Below are 27,083 nucleotides of genomic sequence, written 5' to 3' on the forward strand. Positions count from 1 at the left end.
TAAAATATTGGGTAGGTAGGATAACTTAACTCCATTTTAGATTGAAGTACGTTGATAAACTGTATATCTATTCTAATATGTCTATTATTACTCTTCCATTTCTTGAAATGGATAAAAAGCTTTGGTTTAATTTTTAGGATATATCCAAAACTGTAAGACGATCTCTGAATAAATTCATTAAAATTGAAAAACCTCCTTGTCATAAATTATTGCAAAATGGAAAGAAATACAGATTAACTAGTGATCCAGAAGCTGACATAACCCCTGAGGTAGGTTTCTCATTCTTTGATAATTGGTTTGTCAACATATGTAGACTTTGTGAAACATGAAAATATCATCATTTGAACTTCCAGTTTTAGGACAATTGTTAAGTTAGATCAAGCCTTTGGTATGATAATGGCATGTACAGCAAAATGTTTTATTCATTCATAATGAAGAATACTTTAAAGAAGAAAAGTATTTTGTCACAGTAAGCAGACTTTTTAATATTTCAATATCCTTTTCTAGGAAATTCAGTTTGGAGATGACTCCACCCTGGCAGAGAAGCCTTTCTTTGAGGTATATTTAGAACAGCCAATGGAACTTATGCTATCTTTGGTGGATTTGGAATCTGAAGAAGTTGTGTGGAAGGCAAAGCTCAGAGAATGTAAGCATATATTGAGCACAATCCAGTGCATCATACATGTATCTAGAATTTTTTAAATTAAACATTTAATAATTTATTTATGTAAGTATGTATGTATGTATGTAATTTATATGCCGCCCTTCTCCCGAAGGACTCAGGGCGGCTTACAAAGAATGGAACAAAAATTACATAAACATTAAAAATCCAATTAAAAATTGATTAAAATTATTTAAAATCACCCCTGCGGATTAGCCCATTTGATGAAAGAGCCGCGTCTTCAATCGGCGGCGGAAGGAGAGGAGGTCAGAGGCTGTCCTAAGGCCGGTGGCAGCCCATTACAGAGGGTCAGCGCTCCCACAGAGAAATGAATTGTAATGAATTGTAATTAACAAATTTGCATAAAATATGTGCATTTTATGTTATTTTGTGTTTGATTTATTTTTGTAAATAAAATTAGCTTCTAATTCTAAAACTCCTATCAAAAAAATCTACAGTATGAACATAAATCTTTTTATGTTTGGGAATTTTATGTAACCACAAGGTGAAGGAAAATTAAGGCAACAATACAATATGTCTGTATCATGCTAGATCTATAGTCTTATGTGATAACAAAGCTATCTTCTGATTTTAGGGATAATTTTAATATGTCTGTGGCTTGGTTCATGGAAAAACCTTTGTAGAAATTGCGAATACAAACACGTATTTATTTGAATGTAATATCATTTTTTTTCTAATTTTAGATAAGATTATCATTGTGGAGCATAGTTTTTCTCTGAGTTTTGGAATGTGCAGAAAAATCAGCAGTGAAAGCCTCAAAACAAATTTGCTTGAGTTTTATTGGAGGAGGGACAGAAGAGAAAATCAAGCAGTTTTTTTTTCCTTCCACAGAAAACAGTTCCTTCTGTTCCTTTATAAGTTCCCTTCATATGCCTTAAAACACAAGCAAATTGATTTCTCTTATGATCTTGCTTATTATCTCTAAAAACAGTGCAAAATGAAAAATGGACCCTCCTCTTTACTTTGCTCAGGTTTATTGCATTTATCAAAATTTTCTGGCATCCTTGATATTGTAGGTACTGTAGCAAAGATATTTGAATTTCTTCTTTTCTGCAATGGTTGAAGGAAATTTAATGCATTCTTAGGACATAAGAAACATTATGTATTTTGGCCCTTTCCTTTGCTATCAGATACAGGGAAGTTGACCCTAGATATCTAGACCTTTCTGTTTTAACTATGGTAGATATTTGTTAACAGTAGGAAACACAACTTTTGTATATACTTGCTTGATTAGTTTCTGCTTTATGAAATTCTTTGAAGATTTTGCCCATATATTTTTAAAAGCTATAGAAGTAAAAGCTATAGAAGTAAATGTCCATTTGACCTATATTGTTTATATCATTCTTTAATTATGTCATCCTTTAATTAGAATTGCAAATTACTTTCCCATATGCTTTAATTTTATTCTTGTCTTTTTTTTGCATGGGATAGCTGATTGGACTCTACATAACCAGAACGAAAATGAGCAGGAAAAATCTCTTAACTGTAAGTGTTTGAAACAGATCTGCTTAAAAGGGCCTGGTGGCTCAGCAGACTGATAGCATTGTGATTAACACCAGCTGTCTGCAATTACTGTAAGTTTGAATCTCACCAGGCTCAAGGTTGACTCAGCCTTCCATCCTTTCTAAGGTAGGTAAATTGAGGACCCAGTTTGTGGGGGCAATAAGCTGACTTTGTATAAATATACAAAAGTATGAAGGCTATTGCTTAACACATTGTAAGCCGCCCTGAGTCTCCGGAGAAGGGCGGCATATAAATCAAATTTAAAAAAAAAAACTGTTTTGTACAGTATATATTTACGTTCACTTTTCTGTGACTTCTCAAAGGGAGCATTCACGTGTCTTTCCAACTATAAACATCTGGAAAAATTGTGGCCATCTATTACTGCTGAAGCACAACATAATAATGCCTTTGCTAACCTTGTGTTCTATCTATGACAAACTATAATCCAGTCACTGTCTGCGGCCCCCTTAATATTTTATTAAAGGTGTAGGAGGCAGTCAAATTAAATAATTACGATAAAGTATGAAGGTTTAGGGGAAAAGATGGTGATCACCAGTTAAAATTGGATGGAAAAGCATATTGGGGGCTAAAACACAATCCAACACTAATTTTTATAAAATACATCTTTTTTTATAGTATCGTTCCATGTTCAAAGGCAGAGGCCTTTATACATACAATACCCATCAACTATAAGGATGACACACCCTAGTTAAAAGGGACGGTCCACTACAAATAGACCATTGCACCCAAAATATCTTCCCCTGAAGCCTGATGTTTCTATTCTTTTAAACTTGAGAGTACTCTCTATGTCTATAGCCAGATATATCCATGGCTTTCAGTCACAAGGGTTGTATGCTTTAATATCATCCTGGCTTATGCATCTAGAACCTCTGCTTTAACTTCAGAGACCTTAAAACACCATTCTTTGCTTTTGATGCTGACATGCTAACTGGACTGCTGCTGGTTGAAGCCTACCATCACTCGGGGCATCACAGGTTCTCCATCCCTAGTTTTCGTAGTGTTCTTCCTGAATAGGTAGCACTTACATTTCTTCAGATATCGGCTGATTTTCAGTCCCTTTAGTTGCAGTTCTCATTGCCTGAAACTGCTGCTTTGGAAACTTACTTTGAAGCTTGTTTATAGTGTGTGTGGGGGGGGTGGGGGGTGTATATGAGATTAAGAACAAAGGAAAATTCCATTTAAAAGGTCTTGGGATGGTACATATGTTTAGAAAGCATGAAAGACTGTACACTATGATTCCCTGGGGTTATTTTTGTCTTGTGTGCTTTAGGTGTTGGGAAACGAAAAGCTACCACCAAACTTAAAAATGAACTTTGCTGTAAGCGACAAAAAATTGCAGACATCACAGGTAAATGTTTTATGTGCTTTTTTTTTAAAAAAATGTGGCTTTTAGTTTTTCCATATTGTGAAATGATGCATTTTATATAGGAATTAACAGTCTGAACTATGGAAATGTAACATTTGAATGTCTGCAAGCATTCTTAGACCATTTTTATGAAATATTAAATGTATTTTTTAAATGTCCACAAGAGGAAGATCTTCGATGTCTGTTAGTTTGATACTTTTAAATGAGTTATAGCGAAGACAACTTTCATTTACTGAAATTCTAATTAAGATGATATTATATTTCCTTCTCTTTGATAATTATTTATGCTCTTTTAGCAACAGTGGCCATAGAACTCTTTACTCTTTTCCATGTTACAAGCAATGTGTTTGGGTGTGCTTATGTGTGTCCATTCTTTCTTCCCGAAGAAACAATTTATTTATTTATTTAAGAAAATTTATATGGCCACCAAACTCACTCTCAATGACGCAAGATAGCTTACAAGGATAAAAGCCCAATATAAAAACAGTAAAAAATTAATAGCACCGATTACCTACATGTTTAGTTTTTAAAAATAATTTTATTAAATATTCAAATGCAATAGTAAAAACTAATCAAAACTAAAAAGAAAGAGAAAAAAGAGTAGAAAGGATAAAAAGTGCAAAGGAAAAAAATAGAATAGAGAAGAGAAAAAAATATATAAAGAATTGACTTTCAACCTTCATCATAACATGTACCGTGTTTCCCCATAAATAAGACCGGGAGTCTTCCGGTATACCTTCTGATCAGGGGTGAAATGCTACTGGTTTGCACCAGTTCGGGCGAACCAGTAGTGGCGGTGACACATGGTTTGGTGAACTGGTAGCGGCGGCGCTGCGAAGCTCCGCCCACCTGCCCGGACATTGTTACTTCCTGGTTTTAACAGGAAGTAACCTGTTTTTTACCCTCTGCCCATGCTCAGAAGGCTTTGTGCATGCGCAGAGGGTCCAAAATAGTACGTGATGCACGTGGAGCATGCACTTCTGAACTGGTAGGGAAGGTAAGTAGATTTCACCCCTGTTTCTGATGGTATTCCTCCAGCATAGCTCTTGACCTCTATCTATAGAAATCTATCCATAGAAGCGAATGTTGCTATTAAGATTGTTATTATAACTTCTGAGTTTTTCAAATTATCCTTCAGCATTTTCAATGTTATAATATTTTGCATCACTCTGTAGCTGTTAAGGAGTATTATGTATGCTCTTCCTTTAAATTAAAGCCTTTGGTTCCCTCTAGTGTCCAATTTCTAAAATTGTTTATCTCTTTTATATTTAAAGCAAGTCAACTTTCTCACAAATAGGATTCTTAAAATTAATTCCAAAATATTATTTCAAATTTATCTGGTTCCATTTATAACTTTCTAAAATCAAAGTCTTAATTAGCTTTTTGCTATTTATTTCATTTTTATAAAAAGTTCCTAAGCTTGTAGTTAATTTTTTTTCCATTAAGAATTGAAGAGACTCACCTGGTGTTTTCCGATGTGTCGATCCAAAGGTTTCTAATACCTGAAAATTAATTAATAAGTAATCTCCAAATATGATCAGAGAAGGAAATATATTAATTTAATGCCCTTTTAAAGGCATTCACTGCATTTTGAGCAAGATAGCTCTTCTCTTGTCTCCCAGTATTCAAAACCTTCTGGAGACCTCTGTCATGCAGTCTCCTTGAAAGAAACAAATAGGAATGATATCCTGTACTTTCTTTATCTGGTGAGTTTCAAAGAGCCAGCCTACTTGCTGACTCTTTGTTCTTCACCATGGTCATTGGCTCTGCTTTTCACAGAGCCTTCTTCATTTTGCCATTTCTTCTTCTGGAAATCCCATAATGCCTATATGTTTATATGTTTGTCTATTTGGGCCTAATCAAGTGTATATAGATGTGTTTCCTCTGAATACAATATAAATTTCTGCATTCCCTTGTGGTGACCCTGTGTTTTTTTATGTATCTCTGTGCTTTAAAAAATAAGGGTGATATTGTGTGGGTTATGTGACTTGGAAGATGCTGGAAGATTCTTAGTATGGCCTAAGCTGTTGCACAAATTCCCCTGCCAAAAGGATCTATTTGGATTTTTTTCTTCTGCAGACCCCAATCTGATTCAGACCATTTTTGAATTTAAATCTTTAAATTTCGTGTGTAGAAGAAAGAAAACAGCAAAAGTAAGATTTGAGTTCAAAAATGGGCTGGATCAGACTGGGGTTTATCCATTTTTTCAGAGAGTTATCTTGCTGATGGAAAAACATGCAGGCTCCTGTACTTCTTTACATAACTCCCTCTCAACATTCTGCTGTTTTGAAAAGAAATGGACAATTCTGATATGTTTTTTTTAACATCCAGTGAGAATTGAACTGCATGAAAAGCCAGTTGGATGACATTGGACTAGTCACACCCTCTCAGGTCTAGGAAGAAACTAGTGGCAAACCTAGAAAACTGCAGTGACTAGTCTGATTAATTAAGACTGACTTGAGGAAGCAAGAAAAGGCTAGAGATTTGCATATTTTTATTTTATTACTATCATAAGACCAGCACTACCAAGAAAACAATATACATTCAATCTTTAAAGGAAAGGAATAAAATTGATTACATTTTAAAGCTGAATTAATTATTAGGATAACAACTTTGGTCCCTGAATGACTGCACTGAGTAATCAGAACTTTGGAAGGTAATAAACTGACATTGGGACACAAAACATATTTATTTATTCATGTATTTGTAGAATAATTTATAACTAATTTATAAATGCCTACTTCACAGTGGCTTACAATAAGAAAGAAGAAAAACAAACAGCAACTATCTGGTTCATGCTGACTTTAAAGTACTTTATTTCTGTCATTGACAAACCATTTAGAGTAAAATAATTAAAGGATAATATAAAATAAATAAAATGAAGTGGAATAAAAAAGGGTACACTGATTATGCCCAGCACAGATGAAACTTTTTTAGTTCATATAAACAACTTTGAACATAGACTGTTAGACTAAGGCTTCACTGAAGCTAATGAACAGAAAAGTTAGCAGTTATTGTTGCCGTTAATCTTGAAACAAGTTTAATTAAGTTTAACTTAATTAAGTTAAACTGTTCCAAATGAAGTTCCTTCAAATCTTGATAAACTTTGACCTTCAACTGACTAATTTTGGGGAATATCCCAATTGAAGCAACAAGAGAGATTAAAATTTTATCAACAACCACCAGAATCCAGGTTGTAACCTCTACAGATTCCTGGCCTAACTAAGATCTACATTTGGGTGCTTGGAAGATTTTTTTTCCAGGATTGGGAAAATTAAAGTTTAGTATAATCACAACCTTGTACTATGTACAGCTGTAGGAGAAGAGCAGGCAGAGCTGGGGGACAGAATTAAGTGCGTTATCAGTTTAGAGACTTTACGTTCCCACAAAGGGTCCAAGTTTAACTCTTCCTGAATTCTGCTGATCCTTATCTAGTGACAATTTAGTGTTGAACTTAAATTGCATAAAGGCTTTTATAAATTTTCTGTGTGCAACTTAATGGGTGGTGCTGATTCTTTGCACTTGATAACAGCAAAAGTAAAGTAAAGCTTGGGCATTAAAGTGATAACACTAATGTTCTGACCTAGGCTTCCTGATATAGTAAAAAGCACACAATTAGTCCTCAAACCCCTTTTTTTATTTTAACAGCTGTGAATTCCTTCCATTCACAGCACGTGCTGAATCACCAAGAGTTTATAAATAGCCCAACAGAAGTCTGCCACAGTCCTTCAGTTAAGGCTGGTAAACACCCACCTTTATCTTCTTTGACACACTGCCAAAGACCTAATTGGCAATTATCTTGGCAAGGCCACACGGAAACACAGAGTCAAAAACGGAGCTTCAAAGTACAAATTGACACCATCCATAATGTTGCTTCCTGCAAAGGCCCACCTGCCTTTGCTCTTCCTTTTTGTCGTATGGGAGGGGCCAATCATCTCCAAGCCTTACTCCCGAGTCATCCCTTTCGTTTTAACTGTTCTTGCCTTCTGGCAGCTCTGCGCATGTGCACACTAGGAACAGGCTCCCCCTGTTCCTCTGCCTCTCTGATGTCTGACTCTGGAGGCTCCGGAGTCCGCACATAACTGCCAGATGTCCCTGGCCCCATCTCTGCCTCTGATGCAGAGCCCTCGTCCGAGCCTTCCCCAGATTCCAGGACTGGCTCATGTTCCTCCCCAGACTCCTCACTGTCTGACTCTGCTGCCAGTTCCACAGGCTGCTGGCAGACCACAACAGCTAAGTGAATGATGGCTGTGTGATGAATCTCAGACTGGTAGCGGTGGTGTCTTATGCATTATTTGCTGCATATGCCAATTGCACACTCTACAATCTGGGGTCATGAAAAATTATTCCAATGTTTACAACATTCCACTTGTCCCTTATCTGTCTATTAATATGTTATCTGTATTTAATCAGTCATGTGACATACTTCACAATCTTTGTTTTAGAGCAGTTTATATTCAGCCAGACTCCTAATTTGATTTATGTCTGTGAAAACAAACAACATTTGCATAACGCAAAAAAGAGGGTCCTTTGCCAGGCAACTTTACAGGGGGATAATGCTGCTGTGAAAAGGCAAGATATATAATTAAATGATTTATATAGATGTTAAATAATCATGGAACTAACAAGTAACCTTGCTCAATGCATTTTTTTTATCATGGATCCTGTCTGACAGTTTGTCTCTAATACTGGAATGGGTTTCACAACACAAATTATATATTAATAAAAGGAGCTGCCTGATAATACTAATTTCACCCAGTAAGATTCACCCATATCTTAACAACAAATCAAATGCTGAAATGACTTGAAATCTATCAAAGTAATATACTGTCTTGGAAATTGACTTTCCTTTTCGTACTCAGTGTGTTAGAACCAATATCTGACTGCGTTTTCTCTGAAGCTTGCTTGCTTATCTACTAAAATGTTACATTACCGCAGTGGTCCCCCATATTTCTGGCTTGGTGACTGGTGGGGGGGGAGAGGGGATGGTTCCATGCGAGTGTGACTGCTTGCGCAAACATGCTTGCCCGCTGCCTCCGCAGTCCGGTTTTGAATGGGCCACAGCCTGGTGGTGGGACATGTCTAGGGGTTGGGGACCTGTGCATCACTGAATTTAATCTTGAGATCTCAGCAGTAGATTCTTAATAGAATCTGTTTTTGAATTTTTCCTTAATAGCTTGATCAGACCTCCCCCCCCCCCCTTTAATATGAATAATGATGGTTAAATCCCAGTCTTTGGGTATGACTGTGGCATTATCTGTGGCAGTGAAATGTGGTAAATAGAAAAGTACCATTCATATGTCTGCTTTAAGAATATCTGTGTGAATCAGGTCATTGCTAGGGACTTTTTAAATTGACATACCCTGTTTTCCCCAAAATAAGACATCTCCTGATAATAAGCCCAATCGGGCTTTTGAGCGCATGGCAATAAGGCCAAGGGCTTATGTCAGGGTTCAAAAAAATATAAGACAGGGTCTTATTTTCGGGGAAACATGGTAGGTGTATCCATTCAGGGATCTTCTCACTATGGTCAATCTTTAGAAGTTTCCAAGTCAAATACAAACTTGGGTAAGAGAAAAAAAAACGGCTGCAAAGGGAATAATTTAGGATGATTTGGCTAGTTATTTTGCTAGGTCACTCCCAAACAATTCCAAAATAAGGCTCTTTTTTTGACTGCATAAATTAACTCCTGCCAACTAGGCTTATTCATCCTCCTTCTCAATTTTTATTTATTCTTTTAAACTGGACATTTATAAATAAAATCAGAGGAAATAGATAGAAGACCTGCATATCTATATGATTTGCAAGTTTTTAGCAGATATATTCTTCTTATCAAGCCATTTTGGAGGTTTTAGATTAAAGATATATGATGTAGAAGCTAAATTATTGATTCGTTTTGGACTTTGATTTGTCAAAAGAAAAAAAAAAAAAGAACCCAACACTAGGGCACTGGTGTAAGACTTTGCACCTCCATAATTTAGAAATATTCTTTTCATAACTCATACTTGAATTGGTTTTAGAAAAATAGCAGTGTCAACAAAAACAAGCAAGTAGAATTAAACCTTACAGCTACTTGTAAATGACATTAGTGCATAGAGTCTCTAGTGACATTTATATATAATTTGGTGGAGATCCAAGCAGTATTTCTTTTGCTCGGCCTGCCTTTGCCAATGTTTGGACTGGTTTTGAGTGACAAGCTTGGAAGTCATCTGTTCCATGACATCTGTTGATCTGGATGCAAAGCTCCATCAAACTACCCGTTTCGAATATATTTTGGCTTTTTTTTCCATAAGAAGAAAGCAAACATTCTACATTCTAGCAGAAAGAGAGATGGAGAGAGGGAGAGATTGTAATCCTTCCTTAGGCATGAAACCCAGCATTCGGATAAGTGGCATCTTCTGTCCTTTCCCACCTATTTTCTCATGATTGAATGAGGAGGTAGGAATATAACATGTACTAGAAAACTCAAATTTATGCTGACCTCATTATTTGGCTTATTTATGGAGGCTCTGATGGGCTGCTGAGGATCAGTTGTTAGGTACCCGCCTGCTCTGGTGGAGATTTTAAAGTCGTGGGTTTATTCCCTGACATGTTTTTTTCCTTGGATTTATCTTTCTTTCTTTCTCAATTATAGTAATATCTTAGCATTGGAAATAATATGCTAGTTGAAAAAGAACAGCAGAGCTCAGTCAGATTTCCAACTAAGATATCACAGTCAATCTTGATGCAGCATGGAGCACAGCTAACAAGCTACTAGATGCTTCTACTGTTAGGGTAGATGGGAAAGACCCCCATAGATATTTGTATGTCCTCCAATCTTTCATACAAATCATAGTGCCATTTTTTACCCCACGCTGCACGGTTCTCTAGCATATACCATGTTTCCCCAAAAACAAGACCGGGTCTTATATTAATGTTTGCTCCAAAAGAAGCATTAGGGCTTATTTTCTGGTTAGGTCTTATTTCTGGTTAGGTCATATTTTTGGGAAATATGATACTAAATGTACCCATCTGGCTGACAATCTTAACTGGGGCTTATTTTGGGGGTAGGGCTTATATTACGAGCATCTTGAAAAATCATGCGAGGACTTATTTTCCAGTTGGATCTTATTTTCAGGGAAACAGAGTACAAAGTAAAAGCAATCACTACTTATAACCAATTTCTGCTTTTGTGCATTTAGATGGAACGAACAGTAATCCCTTGTTAACAGATTATGAGCTGATGAGTCTTGCAAAGAAAATGGGTAAAGACTGGAAAGTCATTGGTATTGGATGCCTGAAGTTGACCTTGCAAGACATCGAACAGATTGAAGCAAAAGAAGAAGATGTTAATATGTATAAATGTATGATGCTGAGGAAGTGGAGAGATTCTGAACAGAATAATGGAACAGCCCATAATTTATATAAATGCCTTGATGGTCAAGTATCCCATGAGCTGCTAGAACTCCTGAAAGGTACCTTTGCATCCTATGTAATCAAACATTGGTGGGGTTGTGGGGTTTTTTGTTGTTATTTCTTATAAATAAAGAATTGGGACCCAGGATAAAAAAAATTGATTTACAGGATATATTGTCATATTAAGGCCAACTTCTTCATGTTGATATGAAGAACTATTCACATTTAAGACTTTGTTAATTCATTTATTTAATTTGTCCACATTGCAAACATATTACTCTTGGATGTTTAGAACAAAAACATTATTGAAATAAAAAATAAATTCTAAAATCCTCCAATATAAAATTAAAAAAACCCATCAATACGTCAGCCTTGTTTCAGTTAGACAATTGTAGACAATTAATTGAACAATTGTCCCAAAGACCACTATTGTGAGGAGAGCCTAACCAGGAAGCTCCTAGCAAGGATTCAATCTCCATGAAACAATAATGATATGCCTCATTCCCCCTCCCCATTTGGTAGCGGGGGACCAAAAGCAGTTTCTCTTGGGATACATGAGTTGCAAAGCCCAATTCCAGCTGGAGAAGACAGTCCTGAAGGTATTTTGGTGTCAAGCTGTGTAGGATTTTATAGATTAAAACCAGCAGTTTGAATGTCACTGAAAGCAAATAGGAAGCTAACCCAGGGCCCGAAGCACTTGCAATATGTGGCTGGGGTAGAAATATAGCCTGGTACTATATTCAAAATTATTAGAAGCTTCTGAATGTCTTTCAGAAGAAGCTCCATGTAGAGCTGATTGCAGTTGATCCCAACTAGGATAGCTTCCAAGTTAAAATCAGGCAAACCAATTTGCCACCTTCCTTGCTTAACCCCAGTATCATAAAAGGCTCTTCTGTTCCATTTGATATTGATATTTATAACTTGCTACAGCTTTTATACTGTTGAGTAACTGTTATGTTGCCATAGAACAGCTTTCCCTGTCTTGAAAATGTCCAGTAATACGTCCCACAAGTCCAGTTATTACGATCAATAAATTCAGCTCATTCTGTAGATCTGTATGTAATCTTTCTTAGCGATTACAGTTGGGATCGTAAGCTTGGTAGTTAAGTGAAGTATTTGTTAAGTGAAACTGTGACTGTACTTATGAGCTTGCTTCAGCTTTCTTTTGCTTTACTGAACTACTATAAGGGCGCAAATACAAGGATTGGTTGTCAAATTGCTATAACTGCAAATGGTTGCTAAACAAGGCAGTCGCTAAATGAGGACTACCTGTAGTAGAGCTATACACATTTTAAGAATGATTTCAAAATAGCAGACCTCACATGGGAATCTTTTGACGCACACTGTCGTATTTACCTAAATTCCAACTAATTTTACTGCTTTATCTTTTTTCCAGGTTTTTTGCAGCAAACGTGAGTGCATATGGAACCAATTTCAAACAGAAATATTGGGAATATTCTTTTGTAAATTTTCCAGTTGCCTAAAAGGAATTTTATTGTGAACTTAGCAACACTTTAAAACTAAGAAAAGAAAATGATGGACCAATTATGAAAACTCAGGATTAAATGTGGTTTGGGAAGGAAGCAAAGTGAGTGGAATCATGAACTTCTGCAAAGGCATTTCCCCCTACATTTTACTCACAGGTTCCCAGAGACATTTGCACAATCAACAATTCCTTCACCCCAGGAGAACTGGTGCTTTCCCAAAATGTTTTCAGTTTTTGTTTGTTTGTTTGGATGAGGTGAGCCTTTTTCCCCCTCACACATATGAAAATCATCAACCTGGCATAGTGTTGTAAAGGCACTTTCTAACTGTGCATGCCCCAAAATAGAAACATTAAAACTTTACAGGTAGCCTAAAATGTTCTCATTCTAAATTTTATCCCTACTGTAGCATTTGGACTTTTTTCTGGCTACCATGCTTAGAAATGAAATTTCTGATGCCTTGAGGCATGTTTTGTTTGAGTTAGTGTAATAAATAAAACTTGGGGTTGCTTAGAAGTTTATTAGGAATTCCTCAGTGAAACAACTAATAATGAAATATTTGTTTCTTGGAAGATATTATGGTTGTCTTTACCATTCTTCCGCGAGATGCAACTGAAGGTCATGTTGGATACGTTTTACTTTTTCTGTGGTATTTAAGTCACCCCTGGACCTTGTTCCATGGTTTTTAGTTAGAGGGCTGGCAAAATGTTTAGAAATCCCCTGCTTTTTTATTCAAAAGTATATTAGAACAGTTCAACAATTTCTGTGAAGAAAAGCTGACTTCAGAGGACTTGTATATAGAATGATACAAATTTGCATAAATAATTCCTGTTTTAAATGGCAGTTTTGTTTTAAGTGAGAGGTGAGAAGCATTGATGAAATACAATTGTCAAAATACAAGAAATACTTAGCCGTTATTTCTCCTGAGAATTTTAGCTGGTTCCTCATTTCATAATTTAGTGGGCGCCTTGGGCACTCTTAACAGAGTGATGCCATGCTAAACATAGTCAAATTGAAATTCACCCCATGTTCAAGGAGACAAACAATTGAGCCTAGGCTAAAAGAAAAACAATTCGTTTAAGGAACTAAAAAAACAAAGTGCAGGTGAACTCTGAACTAACACAAAATCAGTCTTTTTAAATCTAGATTTAAAATCTACATTTCTATTTCAGCTCTCATTTTACAGTGACTTCTCTGATGATGTTCAGAGAAAAGTGGCTTAGGCAAGACCAGCAATGTGGTTTGAGGGGTAAATGACACTGCTTTTGTAAACCGTATTGAAATATAAAAGATGTAAAAAAACAAACAGACAGAAAAACAATGCTCAGGCAAAAAGAATGGGGAATAACTCTATTACTACTTACCTCTTTTAAAATCAGGAATGTCCATGACACTTATCTTTTATTTTTCCTACATGACCAAGAATGTTTAAGTGACTATTGTTAGGGTAGCCAATGCTGGATTGCAGAATTTCAGGAACTATTAAAATGGTGTAAAGAGAAACAAAAGACAAGACTCTTTGCTGATATCTAGTGGTTGCTTTGATTTTTGCAGTCAAGATACATTAATCTTAACTCTTGGGCCATAATTGCACAGCACTATAATAAGTTATTTTGGATATACAAACATGGGAGATTTTCTATCATGCCAATATGCTTTCGTCATGTTTTAACATTTTCAACAAAAATCAGGAATGCCAGAACTTGGCCTAGACTAGAGCATCATGTTGGAAACCCTAGGCATGTCTGAATGAAGATGAGGACTAAAACTTATTTGAAAGTGCACAATTTTGCACTCCACAATCCTCTGCATTTTTACAGATAATTTTGTAGAATTATGTGTACCGATTCTCTATTTATTTAGGTATCTTTTTCCAAATGTTTCCCCTTTATTAGTGGATACATTCGGTGGTATAATTCATCACCCCCAGGAATGTAGCAAATCCACCTCTCAATGAAACTTTGGTCCCCAAAATTAATCCTGTAATCATAAAAGTATATTTTGCCATATAAAACTGCATCAAATTCCATAAAATACCTCAGTTTTTTAAAAAATGTTTTTGTTTTAAAAATGTAGCACTTGATTTAATTTTGGAACTGTAGATAGTATGTATTCATTGGTCCCTAAATGTTATATGTTTCTTGTGATACTGTAAAAAGAAATTCAATGATATTATGTTGGTTAAAATAGATTGTTTTTGTATTTCTTTTATAATTCATTCAAATTAAATGTACATGTCAGTGTGCGGTCTTATTTATATTGAAGAAGTCGAAATGGAACAGTCACTGATGCTAGGCCAACTGTGTTTTGTAGTTTCTCAAAAGTTTTCTTTCCTAAAAACGAACCTTCTCTTTCTGTCTTGTTTTCTGGATGCTTGAGATATTTTTTTGGGAATTTCTCATTATAGCATTTTGGGGCTTATTTGAAGACAGATATAACTTTATTTTGGTTATTGACCAATAAAAGTACACTCAATATAAGGAAGAACAAAAAATATCCCCTAAATAACAGGAACTATTAGCAACCATTTGTCAGCAAAGCTTACACATAATCAGTGGTGGGTTGCCCCTGGTTCAGACCAGTTCACAAGAACCGGTAGTAAAACCGGTGGGAGGCTCCACCCACTGACCTGGATGTCATCATAGGTGATCTATGCATGCACAGAAGAGCGTGCATGGACGATGCGAACCGGTAGTAAAGGTAAGTAGAACCCACCCCTGCACATAATGTAGCAAAATGTTATTACTCTTACAGATATAAATTTATCTTGATTATTTAACATAAATAAAACCTATCAGAGTTCCCCCTGAAATTTAAATAGTATATAGTATAGTTTATTGAATAGCCCGAAGGCCTTTTCAAACAAAACAGAAAAGAAAAAGGGAAAAAGGTAAAACAGTTACAAAAATAGCAATCTAAAAATATATGATAGATGACATTAAAATTTTACAATATCAAATTTCAATAGCTAAGTTGCCAAGACTAGATAACCCAAATAGGATAGCTCCTCTCTAACTGAGCTCATCTTCCTTACAATCGATAAAAATTTTTTTGATATAACTGGCTCGTATTTAAATATAACAAGAGTAATCAACCGGTGGCATTATTCCTTGTAGAACTTGCAATATAGAAGAATGGGCTGTGGTTTCTATGATATTTATATCACAAGGACACTTGGGTTTCATATAGGGCTTTCCTATGTTTTCCTTCTGGACAGGAATTGTGTTATTATTGCAGATAATAAAGGGGATACTTTATTATTTCAGGTTTAATTCTAATCTTATTGTCTTTTACTCTTAATATTAAAGCCTTTCACATTTCCCTATCAGAAAAACTTGCATCCTGTTCTTGTTGCAGAAATACTGCAAAGAGCTGGAAATATAATTGTATATTTCTATATAATAGAACGTGAGAGTTGCAAGGGGTTTGGGAGATTATCTAATCTAACCCTCCACCCAGTACAAGAATCTGCTACTCCAGCTTCCCTGACAAATGGTTATCTATACTTCCCGTGAAGGAGAAACCACCTTACAAAGCTATCTATTCCAGGATACTCATACTCACAACATCTACTTTATAATTTAAAAGGGCCATAGCACCCCAATCAAGATGTCTATTGTAGGAGCATTAATTGCAGCATATATTGGTCTATCCGATAGCTTTTTCCTGAAGGTGTTTTTTTCCCCAAAGGCAACTACTTTCTTGGTGTTTATTTGGAAAATGTGTCACTTATCCAAGAAGCTTTTTCAATTCTAACTGAGTGGAGGGAATGAAAAGATTTATATTCTTTGCAATCATCTGGTCATTAGCACTCTGAGAGTCGTTAAGGCCACTTGGGGATTTATTCAGGAGTCACCTGAATCAGAATATAAATGGGTGTGGAACTTTCTTAGGACTTCTGAAAGAACTGTGTTGTAAACAGGAGACAGGTGGTATATCCCTGGTGTTGTATCCCCCCCCCTCTGTTGAGGAAAGGCTGTTCAATTTTAACAAAGAATATAAATCCTTCCATTCCCCCATGAGAAATGAAATGTTTCCAAAGAAAATACCAAGAAAGTCCAGGTGCCTTTTGGAAAAACATTTTTGGGACAACCTTGACATGGATGGTTGAGAATCTCCATAGACATAATATCCAATGGCATCCACAGGCACAATCCAAACTGGGAAAATGCCATGGATGTACAGAAGAAAGGGCCTTAGATCATATTGTTGTGACCACAATCTTACTCAATCAGTTCACCTCTTCATGGATGTTGCTAAATCTACTATATATATAGTTAACTTGGCAAACAATGTTACTATTTTAGGATGCTTTAGTGACTACGTAGGATATTCCCAGCTCACTTACCAGAACTGAGTTGAAAGTACCATGAATTCCTTGAGCAGAAGTGACTGTACTATAATGGTTTCTATGTGTAGTTCCTTCTGTTTATATTCTTCCTTCACAAAAAGCATTCCACTCATTTAAAAAAACACTGTAATAAGAAACAACCATGTCTCATGATGACCCCAATAAACAATAAAGCATTAGTTAAATAAAAAAGTAGTGGAAATGTAAGAAAAGTGGGAGAAGAAACTTGAGCAGGTTAAGCAGTTTGGTTTACTGGCTAACACACCAGGCAAGAAAACAAGAGACTGGGAATTTAAGTTCTTTCTTATCCATGAAAGCAAGCTGGGTAATCTTGCGCCAGTCACTCTCTCTCAGCTCACAGAGTTGTTGTGAGAAAATGGAACGAGGAAGGTTTTTTGGATATGTTCACCAGTTTGAATTATTCATAAAGATAATAAAGGTGGGATATAAATAATCAAATAAAATTAACATTACAGTGGACAGGTGGCTTATTTGTCCATGACTTGCCTTTTTATGAAGTCTAAAAAGTATTGTATATATAAATTTTATCATCATACTTTTGTTATAGGCATTAATATGAGATTTGAGAAGATTAGCTTTTTCTTGTTTTTTAAAAGTTTTATTTAGCTATTCAAATATATGGAGCACAAAATGATGAAGTGATAAAAATTAATTACCTTGAAATCTAATAAGAAATGCATGGGACAAAAATGGGCTAATGAACTGACAAATTAAATAAAGGAAAAATAATGAATTGTGAGTTAAAGTGAACATTTTTTAAAATTCAGTCATCACTGAATAAATTGATGGAGATGCCAACAACTAAATTATAGTTTCAAAGCAATGCACCTGAAGAACCATGTCAAATAAGAATGATGAAGGATATCTAACTGAATGCAAATGTTAGCAAAATAAAATAAACCCTAAAGCAAAGGATGTTTCTAAGACTATATAAAACGTTTGTCTCTTCTTTTGCCATTGAATATTTGCAGTTTTGATTCTTGCACATTTGTGGTGATAGATCTGGTTAAGAACTTTAAATCCATGATTTAATGTCTTAATAATTTTATTTATTTTACTTTAAATCACAAAACATAGCTGCAAAAATCCAGGTGACCAATAGATAGCAACGGAGAATCATGTACAGCTTTTATTAATCTCTTTGTTGCCATCTAGTGGTCTTCAGCACACTTGCTTTTGAAAAACAATTTCAGAAATCCTAATTGTTCTCCCAATTATAACATACATTTGCACCAATGTCCCCCCCCCACTGCAATCTCCCATCTCACCCCCAAATGTTAAACATGGCTCTTGGCCATTAGAAAGTTGCATATCCCTGTTACAAAGATCTGTGGGTCTCAGAAAATAAATATAATAAAGGCAGGATATAAACAAACAAACAAAAAATACTCCAAGCATCTTTTAAATCTTAAATTGATGTGTCCTTTTATTATATTTATTTTTAGCAATGAACAAAATACACTATAACTTTATAATTTAGATTATAAATATAAATTAATGCAGAAGGTATTTATATATTACATATACATTATTTGCTTATAATTAGCCAATATCATCAAATAACTTATCACTTGACATTAGGATTAGCATAAATCTATTACAGATCCAATTTCCTTATTTTTAAAAAAACTATGAAAGGCACAATATAATTTTTTCAAGTACATAAAAAACAAGAATGACACATAACTAAAATTTGAGTGCAAGAAACAGAGAAAATAATTGCCAAAATAAAGAGCAAAACAATGGTCACTTGGACTAAAATTAAGAGACATATTGGAATCTTCAATTTGAAACTATAATCTTATAAACATTCCCCTGAGTGTTAAGTCCCATGGAATCAACAGGATTTATTGTGGAAGAAAATATAAGGAAACCATAAAAACTATTTTGGACTTCTTTTCTAGCTTTTTTTTTTCTCAGAGGCATCCTGAAAATAAGTGCAAGATATTACAACTTAAAAGAGATGAATATTTCTTCTGTCATACACTAATCCCAAAACAGGCCTTATCCGTGACAGCTCATTCATCTCTTTGTATGCAGATTGTACACAGATTGTTGAATTGGGCAGCCATGAGCAATTTAGCTTTAACTTCTCCAAAAACCCTGTGTAGATAAAAAGTTGGGTAGTGGTTTCAGAAAGCAGATGGCTGTTTGGAATTTCATTGCCAGAAAGAAAGAGGTTGGTTCCAGATTCAGCAGACCATCATGGTTCCAGATTCAGTAGACCGGATGAAAGTCCTGCCTGTCTCTTTTTCTTTTGGCAATCAGTGGAACTAGAATTTGATGCATCGATTGTGGCGTACAGGGATTCAGAAAGATTATTGTAATTACATTGAACCCCCAAAACCAAAATGAAGGTCAGATTTATGATAGAGAATGAAGGAAAAAGAAGGCTACAGAATCCCCCCACCCCCCAAAGTCCTACTTTTGTTGTTATAGTCAGGCATTGCAATCCTGGAAACTTGTTACTTATTTAAAAATAATTAGCAGAGAGGGAAAAAAAACTTTGTATGTGGCACCCATGGAAACTCTATATTAATTCTCTATGGTTGGTATTGTCAGTTTTTGTTAGAAAATATGGGATTTAGCTTCCCTTGCAACTATTGTTCTGTCTATATGGCACTGCCCAATTGGAATTAATACGAGAACACCTTGTAGGTCACTTGGCTTCCTGAATTTTACTCCTGTGTTTCCTTGGAGCATGTGGAATGATCTGTTTTAGATATTACTAATCCTATGTCAAGGGATAAAGTTGAGAAAGATTGTGCTTGATTTTTCTCTCTCTCTCATAGATAATTTAAAGCATTTGAGGATCGATAATTCTTTTAACAGGATTTAAGTTATCTTTGTTTAGTTATTATTTTTTTAGACTTATGAGGTATGATAAACTCCTGTGGATGGTTTGAGACAGCTGTTGTAAAATTAGCAAACTACTGCATTTTTTCATATGCACATCATACTTCTCATTTAAAGGATGCTGAGATGAAGACAGAGGTTGAACTTGAATGTGACTGTCATTCAAAGCCTGAAAAAGATGCATAACAAAAAAAAAAAGGAAAGAAAAGATGAATGGCAAATATTGAAACTAATCTGTTACAGATAGTCCTCGATTTACAACTATTTACTGACCATTTGATGGTATAATGGCTCTGAAAAAATGTCTTCTGACTATTTTTCACACTGATCATTGCAATTGTGGTCACATGACCAAAATTTAGATGTTTGGCAACTGGTGCATATTTATGATGGTTTCAGTGTCCCAGGATCATGTGATCACTTTTTGCAATCATCTGACAAGCAAAATCATTGGGGAAATCAACAGATTCACTTAAGAACTGTGTTACTAAACAACGGGTGATTCACTTAACAACTGTAGCACGAAAGATTATAAAATGGGACAAAATTCACTTTTGTTGTCTTGCTTAGCAACAAATGTTTTGAGCTCAATTGTGGTTGTAGCAATAGCAATAGTACTTAGCTTTATATACTGCTTTACAGCCCTCTCTAAGTGGTTTTACAGAGTCAGCATATTTCCCCCAACAATTTGGGTCCTCATTTTAGCCACTTCAGAAGGATGGAAGGCTGAGTCAACCTTGAACCTGGTGAGGTTCGAACTGCCAAATTGCAGGCAGCTGGCAGTCAGAAGTAGCCTGCAGTACTGCACTCTAACCACTGCACCATGGAGGCTCAGTCGTAAGTCAAAGACTACCTATAGAAGCCCCATTTAAAACAATATTACCATGGTTTCACATCTTTACTGTTGAATACATTCAGTTTAAGTAAGTAAGCTTTAGGGAGAAAGATTTTTTTAATTTTTTGTTTAGTTTTTTTTCTCTAGCTCCCTCTTGGGGGCTGAAGGGTGAACCTGACTAAACATGACTGATGCTCTCTTTCTTTTTCTCAGCCATCCCTTTTCTTTATGTTCAATTCTTATCCTTCTCTGAACTTGCTTTCTGCAACAATTCAACACTGAGCTGCATATATTCTGTACTCTTTTCACTTCCTTTTTTCCTGCCTGCCTGGGAAAGTGAGGGATGACTCTTTCCAAAAAGGTCAACTGATTTATTTTGAAATTAGATTAAGGCTTATATGCAAATCCTTGGCCAGAAATTGCTTGTCTCTGTGTTATAAGAGATTAGGGTGGCCCAGCAATCCAAATTTGAAAGGAAAAGGGTCTTTTGAAGCATGTAGAAGCAGTCACGTGAACCCTGGATCATATTTCCTTCTTTGAATCTGGATCATTTCCCAGTTCTATAGGCCATCACAAGAATCTGAAGTTGAAACAACTCTGTATTTGCCTTCAGAAATATGAGGTAAGGGCCAGGGGAATAACAATGTTATTTTATTATTTTTCCATGAAGTCAATCCAATACTCTTCCAAAAGACAGATCCATTCAATGCCAGCTGGAACATAGACAGTTGCTTGACAGCCATGGATTCATTTGCCCAATTCTACCAATGCTGGCTTCCAACTGTTTCTTAGACCAGAATCCTATCAGGATGTTTTTAAGCCTGTTTATAAATACTAGTTATCAGAATTTAGCCTCGTATACATAGCCATAATTTTAGCCACTCCTTTGTATAAAAACAGTTACTTAAATACTAATTTATCAGAACACTCCTGCCTACATGATGACTCTCCAATATATTTGGGATAACATTATAAAAGCATACCTGCATTATGTCATTCACAGCATTCAAAAGGTCTGGAAAAAGGTCCTGGATATCTGTTAGATAGGACTTTAGAATGGCATAGATAGTGTCTCTGCAGGAAGTCTATAAGAAAGAACAGCAATTAAAAGGCATGAAGAAATTCCCAAAATGATTCCTTAAAGCAAAAATCAAGAATAAAACTTACAAATGTTTGAGGGTCATGATTTATTTGATGATCTGACTTTTTCCCAGAATAACAGCTTTCTTTCATACAAGCCTTTTTGATCATTGGTTCATTTCCAGGATCTTCAGCAAGACCGTGATCCAGGGCACAATGAAATACTTTCTGTATAGAAGAGGAACATATTAAATGAATCTGCACTATCCATATTAATTGCAAAAAAAAATTTGCTGGTTATTTATACGCTGCTTGGCTGTATCTTTTTATACATTTAAAAGTTTCAACAAATTAAACAAAGGGCAGAGTTCTACTTCTTCAACTTTTGCTTGGCAATTTAGCACATCTCTTTCCTGTATCTATCCCCATCCATTTCCATCTATAATATGGAACTTAGAACATGACAAAACAGTGCAGAAACTGGGTGTTTGTGTTTCCTCTACTTGTTCAAATTTTTGAAACTGCTTACAATGAGATAAAATATGTTGCTAGCTAGCCATTCTCACAGTGCAGTCCCATACACATTTATCTGGCAATAAATCTAGTGTTTATTTAATTTAGTTTATTTAGTTTCATAAATACTTGGAAATCTAAAGGTCAAAATGTGTGGTATTCCTATCATGCAGTATTTCAACCCTTTGCAGAAGGTAAATTGATAATGCACCTGTGTCAATAGTGCTCATCATCACCATTCATAACAGAGACACAATATTTTTTGTAACCAATGGTGGCATTTTCCAGGCTTCTTATGGTGCTTTTGTTCTTGAGTGGGAGAATCTTCTGGAGGTGTGTGGAGGGCCAATATACCAATATCAAGCTGAGCAGAGAGTTAATGCACTTGTTCAAAACATTTTGATTTTTAATAAAAACAATTCAGCTAAAAATAAGTGCTTTGCTATTGGGTAGTTAAAGGAATACAGCTTCAAGCAACACAAAGTTCTGGATTTAGGGATTAGTCACTTCTAGTATAGTCACACAATATTTTGCCTAAGGCAATACAATTACATTGTTACATTAACTTCTTCACACTCATAATACTGTATACAATGCTATTTTCACACTTTCTACGATATATATGCTTGAGTTTAAACAGGAGCAAAGAACTTTAGCTTATTATTCTTTCTCCTGGCAAATTGCCTAATCTTCTGATTTGCAAAACTGGGAATATATCTCTGAGCACAAGGACATCAGAGGTGGTTTCAGCAGGTTCTGACCAGTTCTGGAGAACTGGTAGTGGAAATTTTGAGTAGTTCAGAGAACCGGTAAATACCACTTCTGACTGGCCCCGCCCCCATCTATTCTCTGCCTCCCGAGTCCCAGCTGATCGGAAGGAAATGGGGATTTTTCAGTAACCTTCCCCTGGAGTGGAGAGGGAATGGATATTTTACAGTATCCTTCTCCTGCCACGCCCACCAAGCCACACCACACCCATCAAGCCACGCCCACAGAACCGGTAGTAAATTTTTTTGAAACCCACCACTGAAGGATATGTTTTCAAACAAAGCACTGAGCTACAACAACTTTTAAAAAAAATTTCTATGAATGAGTCTGGGAGTTGTGGAGATCCAGGGGCATTCATAGAAACAGATATCAGGAATGTGAATGTGCTGTTTAAAACAAAACAGAATAATTTAAAAAATATAAAATAGAATAAAATTAGGTATGGACATGGAAAAGAGCCAATTTGTATATAGGTAGTCCTCTATTTATAACAGTTCATTTAGTGACCGTTCGAAGTTACAACATCCCTGAGAAAAGTGACTTATGGTTACTTACACTTACAGTTGTAAGTGTGAAAAACTGTTGCAACATTCCCATGGTCATATGATTAAAATCTGGATTCTTGGCAACTGGTTCATATTTATGACGGTTGCAGCATCCTGGGATGATACGATAATCTTTTGTGACCTTCTGACAAGCAAAGTCAATGGGAAAACCAGACTCACTTAACAGCCATGTTACTAATTTAGCTGCAGTGATTCACTTAACAACTATGGCAAGAAAGGTTGTAAAATGGGGCAAACTCACTTAACAAATGTCTCACTTACCAACATAAATTTTGGGCTCAATTGTGGTCATAAGTCGAGGACTACCTGTACTAGTTAAAGACCTCAAAACTAGAAACCTGGAGATTATAACTTCTTGCCCTGTTTTAGGCACAGAGCCAGCTGAATGGGTTGAGTCAGTCACTTAGCCCCAGGGATCTGGCAACGGGAAATCCCTTGTAAAAACTGCTGCCAGGAAAACTGCAGGGACTTGTCCATGTATTACCAGGAGTTTTGACTTGAAAGGGTAGAAAAGGCATGGAGCTTCGGTAGCAGAGAGATATTCAACACTGGCATTTTTTTCAAATCAGCTAACCTATTTTAGAAGCAGGAAACTAAATGTGCGTTTTGGAAAACAAAACTTGGCTATTACCACTGAGGTCCCTGCATCAATTGCATTAGATTATGTGGGTAGTATGGAACTAGTAAAGAGGTAAACTCTGACAAAAGAAAGTTGCATCCCAGTGCATCAGACTCCCTAAGTTATAACTTCAAAACAGTAATATAAAGACTTTCAGGTTAATGAGTTTGGTTAGGTAGTTTGAGCATATATTTATGGCTGCTTGTTTGTTTTTTAAATGCAGCCAAGTAGTGCAAAGATATATTTGTGCACTGACAATAGATATTGTCAACGAGGCACAAAGGCTGTTCTGTTTTTTTAAAACTTTGAATGTACATGGGCATTCTATGCATATATCTGTGTCTGGTTAACATTGAATTTCATGACACATTAAAAATGCAAGGATTCTATATCATTGAGTTAATTTGTAGAGCTATGATGTGATATATACTTCTGTGTCTTGCTACCATAATACTAATGTTACACATGCAGTGAAGAAGTCCCCATTTTTGCAGCTAGAAGCCTCTCAAAATGCAATTAAAAGTATCAGTAAAGAATTAATTATTTAATTTGTTGCTTGAACTTGCTACATCAGTGAGGTATCAGCGTCTACAGCAAGATGCATCCAAGGGATTTTTTTTTTGTCCATGAATAAATTAAAAAAACCCAGAACATCAAGAAAATCCCATAGTGATTTGCTAATTGACCAGAAAGTTATAGAAATTACTTACTGTGTTGTAAATTACTCAGCCAGTTAAAAAAATATTTACTGGTTGAGCAACTCAGGGGGTATTTAAAAAGAATTAGATTGAAGTACTAAGCTTCATATGGATTGGATTGCATAAGAATTAAATTGATATATAGCAGACTTGAAAAATCAGAGTAAAAAAGAATTCCTCTTACACCGGAGAAAGGTTTTTAATGGGGGCAGCCCAAATGTCTGTCTTGGGTCTGATATTCTTCAATATTTCATTCATGATTTGGAAGAAGATGTGGAACAAATGCAATCAAATTTGCTGAAGATTTAAAACCGGATGGAAAACAAGTAACATTCAGAATGATTCTCACAGCTTGAAAAAATGAACTGAAAACAATAGATTGGCATTTAGCAGAGATTACTGTAGATTTCTTCATCTGGGAAACAGAGATGCATACAGTTAAGGCAGGGGATATTTGCTTTGGTAATATTCTTGAGAAAAAGAAGTTGGAATTGTATGTAGCTCAAAAAGGCCAAAGAAACATCAGCAGAAATAAGATTTTCAATTCATGGAAGGAATTATTGCATTCTACTATACTAAACTACACCTTGAGTACTGTCTCCAGTTAAAGAATCAGAGAAAATTGGGACAAATTCTGAGCTGGACAAGAAAGAAAACCATTAGATTAGAAACAGTTTGATGAAGAAATATTTAAGGAACTAAGTGTGCTTAAGCCTTGAGAAATGATGAGTGAAGGGGAATTTGATTGCACTATTCAAATGCCTGAAAGCATACAATATAGAAAAAAATGTAAAGGAATTCAGGACACAGAATAGATTTACGTTACAGAAAGGCAGTTTCTGATTGAATATTAGGAAAAATCTTCTAACAGTTTAACAGTTGACCCTAAGACCAAAAAAGTGGGAGACTTCCTACCTTGGGACACATTCTACCAGACACGAGACAGCCATCTTCCTTGGATTCCTGCAATAAAGAGACCCTCCCCCTTCTAACTTTATACAATACTCTTTTCTATGAAATGATTTCTGCCATTTTTCTATCCCGGAAGAGGGCTTTTTTTGGCATACCTAGTTCTAAACTAAGCAGTTATCAGGAGGTGAGAACAGAACCCTATTCTCATTGTTTCCTCTACTGTACTTATCTATTTTTTTAAAGTCACATTTGAAAATTGACTGCAGTTTAAAGATATTATGCATATTTTGTTCTTACATGCCTTCTACTATTCTAAAACTAGGTGAAAAGTGAAGAACAGCCCTTAGGCCCCTGCTTTTGGCACGCGATGGCACGGTGGGCCCTGTAGGCCTGTTTTTTGCTCTCCCCAGGCTCCAGAGCCTTTCTAGGAGCCTGGGAAGAGCGAAAAATGAGCCTTCCCCATCTCCCCGGAGGCCCTCTGGAGGCTGGAAACAACCTGCTTCCTGACTTCCGGTAGGCCCAGAAGGCCCGAAAGTCAGCTGGCCAGCATGCACATGTGTGCTGGAGCTGAGCTCACGTGCCTACCAATATAGCTCCGTGTGTCACCTGTGCTACCCGTGATGGTTTGCCATCACGGGTCTATAGAATTATTTCTTTGAATAGAGTTAGTTCTGATCATATCTTGATGCTGATACCATGATAGGGCTATCACCAGGTGTCTTAGAAAGCAGATCAGAGCTGTAATAACTGTACCTATTATCTATCAACCACAGTACCTCCAAGATTTTGCTGTTGGCATATTAAGTTTCAAACTACTTCTGATTGGGTTTTCTGATGGATCTCTTGTGAATTGCTGAGAAGTGTGGAACTAAGGATAAATTTCTTGGCAGTAAGAACAATTACTCAGTGAAATGCTTTACCTCTGGAAGTTGTGGGTGCTTCATCATTGGATGTTTTCAAGAAAAGATGGACAACAGCCTTTTGTCTGGAATGGTATAGGGTCTCCTGTTTGAGCAAGGGGTTGGGCTAGATAGAACTTCAAAGTCCCTTACAACCCTAATATCCTACGTTCTATGTTGGGTTTTAGAAATGATCATTATGAGTTGCTTCAGCTCAGTGACAGCAAAGAATTACAAGAATCCTATTACAAGAAACCTACTTATCTCTCTCTCTCCCCCCTCCCTCTGTCCCTGTCCCTCTCTCCTTTAATTTATCTTTTTTAAAAATAATTAAATAATTTAAATTATTTAAATTATTTTGGTTTCTATAAAAACTGCATTAAGTCATTTATTGTACGTTAAAGTTAGAAACAAAATAACCAACAGGTATCACCCCGGTTTTATGAGATCATTGACAAAGGAAGGAATAAAATGATTTGCTGTCTGATTTTATTTCACTCTATAACTTGGCAGA

The 27,083-nt window shown here is 35.9% G+C and overlaps 1 protein-coding gene across 4 annotated transcripts in view; it reads left to right on the plus strand.

The window, feature by feature from the left end:
• LOC117678237 (NACHT, LRR and PYD domains-containing protein 1b allele 2-like) overlaps positions 1-14,691 on the plus strand; it is a 34,045-nt gene extending 19,354 nt beyond the window's left edge. For 3 of the 4 annotated variants that reach the window (XM_060683045.2, XM_034439109.3, XM_087872542.1), the window contains 6 exons: positions 138-269; positions 508-646; positions 2,114-2,167; positions 3,477-3,554; positions 10,754-11,026; positions 12,364-14,691. In XM_060683045.2, the coding sequence (XP_060539028.1) occupies positions 138-269; positions 508-646; positions 2,114-2,167; positions 3,477-3,554; positions 10,754-11,026; positions 12,364-12,383 (696 nt within the window). In that variant the 3' untranslated portion in view covers positions 12,384-14,691. Of the gene's footprint in view, positions 1-137; positions 270-507; positions 647-2,113; positions 2,168-3,476; positions 3,555-8,017; positions 8,265-10,753; positions 11,027-12,363 lie in introns of those variants that run through there. The other variant, XM_034439110.3, reaches the window with a different exon arrangement.
• The last annotated feature ends 12,392 nt before the right edge of the window (positions 14,692-27,083 follow it).

The sequence above is a fragment of the Pantherophis guttatus genome, chromosome 6, assembly GCF_059756535.1.
Source record: "Pantherophis guttatus breed Tessera chromosome 6, ASM5975653v1, whole genome shotgun sequence".
In the NCBI taxonomy this organism is placed as follows: Eukaryota; Metazoa; Chordata; class Lepidosauria; order Squamata; family Colubridae; genus Pantherophis; species Pantherophis guttatus.